Below are 9,669 nucleotides of genomic sequence, written 5' to 3'. Positions count from 1 at the left end.
CAGGGTAAGGGTTTTTACCTCCATTCCTGTCATTCCTAAAAGTGTGGGTATCTTTTTTAAGACAACATTAGAATGTTTTAGTAAGTCCTAGACTGGGTGAAGAATATTTTATTTTAGAGCTTCCCTGGTGGCTCAGTCGGTAAAAATTCTGCCTGGAATGTGGGAGACCTGGGTTTGATCCCTGGGTCAGGAAGATCCCTTGGAGGAGGCAATGGCAACTGCACTCCAATATTCCTGCCTGGAGAATCCCATGGACAGAGGAGCCTGGCGGGCTGCAGTCCATGGGGTCACAAAGAGTTGGACACGACTGAGCAGCTAACACTTATTCTTTAGACATGATGTATCTGTGGCTTGTTGGTGTACATCTGGATTTCTGACCCACCGTTGTGTTCTTTCACTGAAGTGGTCAGAGGATTTTTAGCCCGCCAGCACTTGCATCAGAAAAGGAGCATACGGCAGCAGGAGGTCACATCCATCAACAGCTTCCTGCAGGTCACAGAGGACCTGGGGCTGAAGACCTATGACGCCCTGGTTGTTCAGAACGCCTCGGACATTGCCCGCGAGAATGACCGGCTTCGGAACGAGATGAACGCTGCTTTCCACAGAGAGAAGTTGGAGGCCAGGGGCAAGCAGGAGGAAGGCTCCAAAAGGTAAAGGCGGGCGGTGTCCAGCTCCCGTCACCCACGTGGTTCATCAGGGTGGGGGGAGCAAGAAAATGCCCATAGTGCTTTTCAAAATATGGTTTTTTTATATGGACCATTTTTAGAGTCCTCACTGAGTTTGTTGCAATATTGTTTCTGTTTCATATTTCGGTATTTTGGCCACGAAGCCCGTGGGATTTCGGCTCCCTCACCAGGGATCAGACCCACACCCCGTGGCTTGGGAAGGCGAAGTCTTAACCACCGGACCCCAAGGAAGTCCCAGTGCTGATAGCTCTTAATGTAAAGTTCAATCACACGTGACCATAGGGAGAAGAACACTCATATACGCATGCCCACTGTGTAAAGTGAAACCTCCTGACATCTGAAAGGATACATTGCCTGGGCTTTCCTTCTAGAAAACGGATGCTCTGTGTGTTAGTTCAGGCCACGTGAAATAATTGCTACACTAATGCCTGTATCATTTGCCACCTCCAGCACCAAGATTTTTTTTTTTTAATTTTTTATTTCGTTCTTTATCAGCCGTGCTGGGTCTTTGCTGCTGCACTGGTTTTCTCTGGTTTCCGTGAGCGGGTATCGAGAGCTACCCTCGAGGTGCAGTGAGTGGGCTTCTCATCGTGGTGGGTTCTCTCGTTGGGAAGCACAGGATCTAGGGCTCTGGCTCAGTAGTTATGGAGCCCAGGCCATGTTGTCCCACAGCATGTGGGATAATCTGGGACTGGGGACCGAACCCGTGCCCTGTGCATTGGCAGATGAATTCTTTACCACTGGGCCACCAGGGAAGTCCCTCACCAACCGAGTTTTAAGTCCTCTAATATTTCCATCTTAGCAAAAACGTATAGCTGGGATCTCGACATCTTTACGCAAGTGTCATATATATAAATAAGGCTGACTCAGAAACGTCTGAAAGTTTGACCCCCAAAATGGAGAAGCCACTCTAAAAACACAAAAGCAGTGAGCTTGATCGGTGGTGGCCTGTATTATATTTCCCTTAGGAAGCTCGCTCATCTTCTTTGCCAGTAAGGAAAGCTTCAGGGAAAGCTGAGCTGGAAATAAACAAGTGAAGAAATCCAGGTCCTTCTCCACGTCACCGCTCTTGTCTCCCTGTGACAAATGACGATACTCGTGCCTGATAGCCCTCCCTGGTCCTTTCCATCCTAATTTGCTGTCAGGAAGATTGTTTTTCCCCAGACTTTTAACTTTTTATTTTGTATTTGGGACATAGACGATTATCAGTGTATGGTAGTTTCAGGCGAACAGCAGTGAAGGGACTCAGCCATACATATACATGTATCCATTCTCCGCAGCCCCCTCCCATCCAGGCTGCCACGTGACACTGAGCTCCACGTGCTCTACAGTGGGTCCTTGTTGCTCTCCACTTTGAATATAGCAGTGTGTACATGACCTTCCCAAAGTCTCAGGGAGGTACTTTCCCATAGGAACACAGCAATATCTAGTTGCTCCTCACTGCAGATGACCGCCCCCCTTGGCCTTGACTGCAATGTCAAATGATTTTTTATTAAAGTGGAAATGGTGGTGTGTCCCTCACTAATTAGCTTCAACTATCTCAGTGATTAAATGCTGAAAAAATTCCCTTTGTACGGAAAACTGTAATTAAACATTACAGGGAAAACAAATTATCCTCCGAGTGCCACACTTTCATCTTCAGCTCGTTCATTTCCTACACGGGCGTCTGATCTGCCCGGCAGTGGATCCCAGCCCTGTTGGTTCTCTGCCACACAAAGATATAATTATAAAACAAATGCTCCGAGACTCCTTGTGAAATGAACGCGTTGGCATCTCCCTCGCACACGATTACATTGACATGTGAAGCCAGAAGGAAATTTTTTTTTTAACCAGATAACTATTAATTTTATATGACTTCCAGAATAATATTTATTATTTTCTCTGCTGGAGCTAAACAGCCACCCCAATTTCTCAATTTCATCATGTATTCATTTGCCTGCTATAAAATTAAGTGAAGAAGTATTTGTCTATTTATTTATTGAATACCAGCAGTTCACTTGGCATTGGGCAACCAGATGGAGCCACAGAAGAAAAATAACAATTCTGCACATAATTAAATAATTGCTGATGGAATTTAAATGGCAAGGGAAAGAGAGAGAGAGACAGGGAAAATGAAAATCTTTGATCATTGTAAGTATATACTCTTTTGCAAGGATGAGCAGTGATGAACTCCCAGCAACTGATGCATCAGTAACTCTCTATTAAGATGAATTTCCCAGAAATTATCATTCAGATGGAAATTCTGGTTTTTTGATTTGCTTAATAATCGGAGTGTGAAAAATTGACTCAGCGAATGCCTGATGGCAAATGTGGCACTCCTTGAGACGTCTTGGGTTTGGGTGAGATGTTTTTCTGAAGTAATCCTGATGAGATTCGCACGTGCTTATCTGTGGGGAAGCGGGGCTGGAAGGATGGAGTGGCTGCTTCTAGAGGCCCTGGGTACTGGAGCGCCGCAGGCATCCTCCAGCCTCGCGGGAAGGCTGATTTACCCAAGAGCCGAGATGACGTGTGCTTGAGCCGCTTCACTGCTACCATCTGAATGATGGCTCTGGGTCCCTCCGCTGGGGCTCTGCGTGTTCATTCTCTCCCCACAGAGCTGAAGACAAGAGCGGACCCAGGCGTCTCCACTGTAGCTCCATCTCAGTCCCCGCAGCAGTGGACGGCCTGACCCAGTCCCTGGCCGGTCCGACCCAGTCCCTGGCCGGTCCGCCCTCCAGGCCCCCTTCTCTGCACTCGGTGTTCAGCCTGGATGACGGCAGCGGCCTCCCGTCGCCACGGAAACAGCCTCCGCCCAAGCCAAAGAGGGACCCAGCCACGCGGCTGAGCGCCTCCTACGAGGCTGTGAGCGCCTGCCTATGGGCTGCAGCGAGGGACTCAGCGAATGAAGGTTAGCCCTGGGGAGGAAAGGGGCTGCCCCGCTGGGTCATGGATGCTTGACTTCCGGCCTTTGGGTGCCCCGTGCAGCACTGCCGCCCTGGTATATTTTTAATAGAATTAAATCCATCCTTGGCTTGCCAGGGGCCCCTTAATCATTAAAGATAAAGAATATTAATTCAAATCTCTAAGCCTCTTAGGGAAAAGCTACTTACATATCACTTTCCTTCACTCCTATCCCAACTTCCACATCCAATGAGGAGCCTCAAACAGAACAGTTCAGAAAGTCGGTCGCTAGTCCATGTAAACTTCTGCGAATTAGAAAGCTAAAGAGATTCATCCAGCTTCCCTGTTATCACAACCTAATTAAAAATTAAGCCTGCTTTATCTGCACACAGTAACTGAACCAATTCACGCAGGGGAGAAACATGACTCGGCAGAACTCAATGAGTGAAATTTTGGAGACCAGACAACAAAAGTTTCTGCGTTGGTGGTCTAGACATATTTAGGCAAAACCACAGTTTATTCTCAAGTAAACTTATCATAGGTTAGTTCATGTGGCGTTATTGCTTAATTACTAATTTTTAGAATTATGAAATGCAGAGGCGGTCCTTCTTTGCAGAAAAGTTTAACAAATTCTCAGATTTTAGCTGTCACCCTTGGAATGTGAGGCCCCATTCTAGGCCCAGGAGGATGCACAATATATGAAGCAAACCAAGATACCTTCCCTCCTGGGGCCTGCACTCTAGTGGGGGAGACAGATGGAAAACACAAGAGACAGATAAATACACAGAGTATTTTAGAAGACCACGGCTGTATAGGGAAATAGAGAAAGAGGTGGTGATGCCAGGTGAGATTCTAGATACGCAGCGATTCTAGATAGCAATTCTGGCTGCATAGGTTTCATTGGAAAATATTACATGAACAGAGGAGGGAACACAAATTCTTTGGTAAATAAATGAGCCAAAAATGCAAACGCTCAGCAAAGCCATAAGTTCATCTTTGACACCAAGGAGATGGGCAGACCATGGACCAGAAATCTGGTCTGTGAGATCTTTCACAGCAAGGACTTGACCCTAGTAATCTTCAAAGACGCTCTTCATCCGTTACTTTAGAAAGAATAGATCTTCAGGAGAATTTTTTTTTAATTGCTGTTGTCATGTATGAGTCACGTTACAGTAATGCTTAGATGGAGATGAAGGAGAAATTCATTACTTTGGGAGAAGAGGACAAATGTGTGTTTTCAGCATCATGATAATATGGGACATAGCAAAAACATGAGAGAAACTGTCTGGAGGAGAGCCTTCAGGTGGATTTAGATGTGAAAATAAATAGAAAGAGAAGGCCTTCCAAAGGAGCAAGCCCTTCTCCTCTTCTTCCCAGTGTACAAGACAAACTGGAAGGGTCTTATAGTCTCCGCAAGTTGTAAATATGCTCCCTGAGAAGGTAGATCAGGCCCACTTCCCCAGTATTACTTGTAGATTTCTACAGTGGATTATAGAGCAGATCACTGTGGTTGAAATAAAACTGGGGCTGGGGGGATATGTTAGGAAAGGAAGAATAGCATCTAAAAGGCTAAGCCTAATGAGATGGGAGGAACTTCCCAGGGGCAAAGAACTGGCCTGCCAATGCAGGAAACATAAGAGATGCAGGTTCGATCCCTGGATGGGGAAGATCCTCTGGAGGAGGGCATGACAACCCACTCCAGTACTCTTGTCTGGAGAATCCCATGGACAGAGGAGCCTGGTAGGTTATGGTCCATTGGGTCACAAAGAGTCATATATAACTGAAGCAACTTAGCACAGCACAGCACAATGAGATGGGAAAATGTAAAATATAGACTCAAGACAGCATCATAAATTTTAAAAAAGTACTGAACAAGATGGAAAATTTGCAATCTTGTATATAAGATGGAGCCCCAACCAAATTTGAACACCATCCATGAACTCTATTAATTTGTATAAACAGGCCTTGCAATAGCCTGTAAAGCCTAAACATGCTTTCTGTCTGTGTGTACATGAGAAGTCTACCTGCCCTGGAATTGAGAATTTGGAGAAGTCAGGTGCCAACTCGTCACACAGTAGGGACAGGAGACAAAATATTGAGGCTGCAGTTGAGAGTCTTTCCTATGTGTAGCAGAAAGCAAATGTCAATTTAAAAATGTTAGTCAAGAACCACAGGGGATAAAAATATACATAAAAGCAAATGACAGGAAAAAAAAAAAAGATTAATGAAGAGGAAGCAAGAAAGACCCCAGGTGTAAAACTCTTGAGATTCCTTGTACATGGAGAATCAGAAAGCTGCTAAATGCTGCCTGTTTAAAAAACATGCTGTGATATCATTAGATTTGCAAGACTTTTATATAAATTATAGGTTCTTAAAATATAATCTCAGCTCACAGGTGGTTCTGAGATGCTTTTGGTGTCTCCCCACTGTGGCCCACCCCGGGGGGAACTCACATTGTAGAGGCAGGGCCAGTCCATAAATCTGCTGCTTCTTCACGATCCACATTAGTGCTTCTTCCTTAATCCTGAGGGCTGGACAGCCATCACATGTCTCCTGAGGCTCCAGGTGAATCCCTGTGTTCGGCAGTGTGTTTTAAGTGGGTCTTTACAGATAGGAAGAGTAACCTGACTGATTGGGTAGAGCAGGTGTGCTGGCCAGCATCTGTCGCTCTAGGACTCGGGCTCACTTGCTCCGATCCACAGCGTCTAGCATGCCGTCCGTCAGCAGTGGCCCTGGTCCTCTTTACGCCATCATCGCAGGAGCCGAAGGTGTCCAGAAAGTGCCCACTCCCCACTAGTGGCTATTTCAGTTCAAAATAATTAAAAGTGAGCAAAGTCTAAAGTTCAGTTTCTCAGTCATCAGTGCCAAGGACTCCGGAGCAGCTGGTGGGAAATTTCTTATCATCACAAAAGTCGATCCGACAGCACTGATGTTTTCTTTAAACTGGAGTCTAGTAGATTTACAGTGCTGTCTTAGTTCCAGGTGTACAGCCAAGTGAATCAATTATACGTGTGCACACAGCCACTCTTTTTTAGCTTGTTTTCCGAAGGTAGGTCATTACAGAGCATTGAGTAGCGTTCCCAGTGCTATACAGCAGACCTGTATTACTTATCTCTTGATATACAGTGGTGTGTGTGTCAGTTCCAGTCTCCCAACTTATCCCGCCTTACCTCCTTGGTAATCATAAGTTTGTTGTCTCCTGTAATTCTGTAAATCTACTCCCATGTTATAGGTAAGCTCATTTGTACCCCTTTTTTTCAGATTCCATATATAACTGTTACCATATGCTATTTGTCTTTCTCTGTCTGACTTACTTCACTCGGTAGGGGAGAAGGCAATGGCACCCCACTCCAGTACTCTTGCCTGGAAAATCCCATGGACGGAGGAGCCTGGTAGGCTGCAGTCCACGGGGTCGAGAAGAGTTGGACACGACCGAGCGACTTCACTTTCACTTTTCACTTTCATGCATTGGAGAAGGAAATGGAAACCCACTCCAGTGTCCTTGCCTGGAGAATCCCAGGGACGGGGGAGCCTGGTGGCTTGCCTTCTATGGGTCGCACAGAGTCGGACATGACTGAAGCGACTTAGCAGCAGCAGCAGCAGCACTCAGTAGAACAATCTCCAGGTTCCTCCTTGTCATTGTATATGGCATTATAGACAGCACTGATTTTTTTTTAACTTTTTATTTGTTTAAAGAGAACAAAAAAATTTTTTATTTTTGTACATTTAAAAAATTTTCATGAACCTTCTAAACACTTTTGTTCAGTTGAACATATACAACTCTTCAAAGTAAAGATGCTGGTGATTGTAGTGTTGTTTTGACAGGCATGCCTGTGTCTCTAGTCGTTCAGTCATATCCGACTTTTTGTGACCATTTGGACTGTATCCCGTCAGGCTCCTCTGTCCATGGGGTTCTCCAGGCAAGACTACTGGAGTGGGTTGCCATGCCTTCTTCCAGGGGATATTCCCAACCTAGGGATCGAACCTACAACTTCTGTGTCTCCTGCATCGCAGGCAGATTCTTTATGTGATGAAACAGGAGGGGACTTTAACTCAGAGAAAGTGAAAGTGTGAGTCACTCAGTCGTGTCCAACTCTTTGCAACCCCATGGACTGTAGCTCTCCAGGATTGTCCATGGAATTCTCCAGGCCAGAATACTGGAGTGGGTTGGCATGCCCTCCTCCAGGGGATCGTCCCGACCCAAGGATCGAATCCAGGTCTCCTGCATTGCAGGCAGATTCTTTACCATCTGAGCCACCAGGGAAGCCCTTAACCCAGAGCATCTATGCTAATTTACCCGAAGTACCCAAAGGCTTTTAGTGGTGGCGCTAGAGTAAATTAGCACTAATTTCAAATTCATGGTTTTACCACAAGGGGAATACTGAGTTTTCTGCACCTAGAACTGTATCACACCATTATCTGTCTTCTGCAAAAGATAGGAAGGAAATTTGATCACTGCTTGAAATGTTGGGTGAACACCATTCATAAGAACAAGACCACAAATCAACTTCAGGATCTTTTCTTTTATGAAATAAAGCTGCTGAAGAACTCAGAAGGCTGTAGAGTGCAAAGAGATGCAACCGGAGAGTGAAGGTCAAAAATTGTAGAGACGCCAGTAGTTAGGTCCCCCTGAAGTAGATTCCTTTCTGCCCAGTCCTGTTCTTCGCAACATGTGCCTTTCCTAGAGGTTTTCATCCAGTAAACATGGTCGTCTGGCCAGGGCTTTTTTTTTTTTTTTCCTCACTATCTTTGTGCCTGAAAAGCTGGAAACAATCTTGTGAGCCAGTAAATTTTAACATGTGTTTGCAAACTATTAACAAGCGAGAGCCAACTATTTGAAAGTACGATTTTTAGAAGTCTAGGATTGTTCTTTGCAAAGAGAGACCAGGAAGGGAAGAACAGGCAGTGACTTCACTTTTTCTTTGCTGAGAAGCTCCCAGCGGAGAGCTTTTCCCAGAAGCTGAGTTTCTAAACCCAGCGAGCTGACATTCCCCTCCCCCCACATGGTGACCACCGGATGGTGAAACAGCAGCACAGGACAGGTTTTCTTGGGCAGCTCTCGGCATCAGCATCTGAGCCTGATCATTTTATTACTGTCTCAGGGTCTGAGCTCATCTGCATGAAGGGCTGTCACTCAGGGTCCTCCATGAAGCCACAGGTGGGAACTGCAGTCACCTGGAAGCCGGTGACTTGCACCTCCGGGGGCCCCTGAATGTCTAAGGACTGGGACTGCTTGGCCGTCTCTGTGTCTAGGGGGTCTCTCCACCTGGTTTGTGCAGCATGACAGGTGCGGGGTGGCTGGGCTTCTCACACAGAGTCAGCGTGTCCAAGGCACATGACCCAGGAAAGAGAACGCCCGGTGGTCAGTACATTCCCTTTGACGAGCCTGCCTTAGAAGTTACACAGCAGCACTCCCACCACGTCCATCCACCAGGCAGTCCCAAAGCACACCCGGGTGTAGAAAAGATGAGGTAGATTCTGGGGCTTCCCCGGTGGCTCCAAGGTATAAGGAATCCACCTGCACTATAGCAGACTTGCAGGAGACACGGGTCGACCCCTGGGCCGGGAAGACCCCCTGGAAGAGGAAATGGCAACCCACTCCAGTATTCTCGCCTGGAGAATCCTATGGGCAGAGGACTTGGTGGGCCACAGTCCATGGGGTCACAAGAGTTGGACACGACTGAGCACACACATGGGCCAAACAGATTCTACCTCCTGCTGGGACTGGGAACTCGACTGTGGCCAAGTTTTGGGAAGTTCAGACTGCCTCTGACTGTGGACAAAACAGCTCACATCGCTCCCACATGGAAGATGCACTCATGTCTGGGTGCATGCTCAGTCACTCAGTCGTGGCCGACTCTGCAATCCCATGGACGGTAGCCCGCCTGGCAACTGTATCCGTGGTATTCTCCAGGCAAGCATATTGGAGTGGGTTGCCATTTCCTTCTCCAGGGAAGATGCATTCAGTTCAGTTCAGTCGCTCAGTCGTGTCCAACTCTTTGCGACCCCATGAACCGCAACACACCAGGCCTCCCTGTCCATCACCAACTCCCGGAGTTCACCCAAACTCATGTCCATTGAGTCAGTGATGCCATCCAACCAT

General features: G+C 46.7%; 1 protein-coding gene across 1 annotated transcript in view; it reads left to right on the top strand.

Moving 5' to 3' along the window:
• The window catches only part of MYO16 (myosin XVI), a 322,068-nt gene extending 318,490 nt beyond the window's left edge, over positions 1-3,578 (top strand). The window contains exons 29-30 of the mRNA XM_010831550.1: positions 404-650; positions 3,281-3,578. Coding sequence (XP_010829852.1) covers positions 404-650; positions 3,281-3,578 — 545 coding nt within the window. The remainder of the gene's footprint in view (positions 1-403; positions 651-3,280) is intronic.
• The last annotated feature ends 6,091 nt before the right edge of the window (positions 3,579-9,669 follow it).

Source organism: Bison bison, unplaced genomic scaffold (assembly GCF_000754665.1).
Source record: "Bison bison bison isolate TAMUID 2011002044 unplaced genomic scaffold, Bison_UMD1.0 scf7180017864527, whole genome shotgun sequence".
Classification (NCBI taxonomy): Eukaryota; Metazoa; Chordata; class Mammalia; order Artiodactyla; family Bovidae; genus Bison; species Bison bison.
The sequence above is the reverse complement of the archived record's forward strand: the minus strand, read 5'-3'. Positions and strand labels throughout refer to the sequence as shown.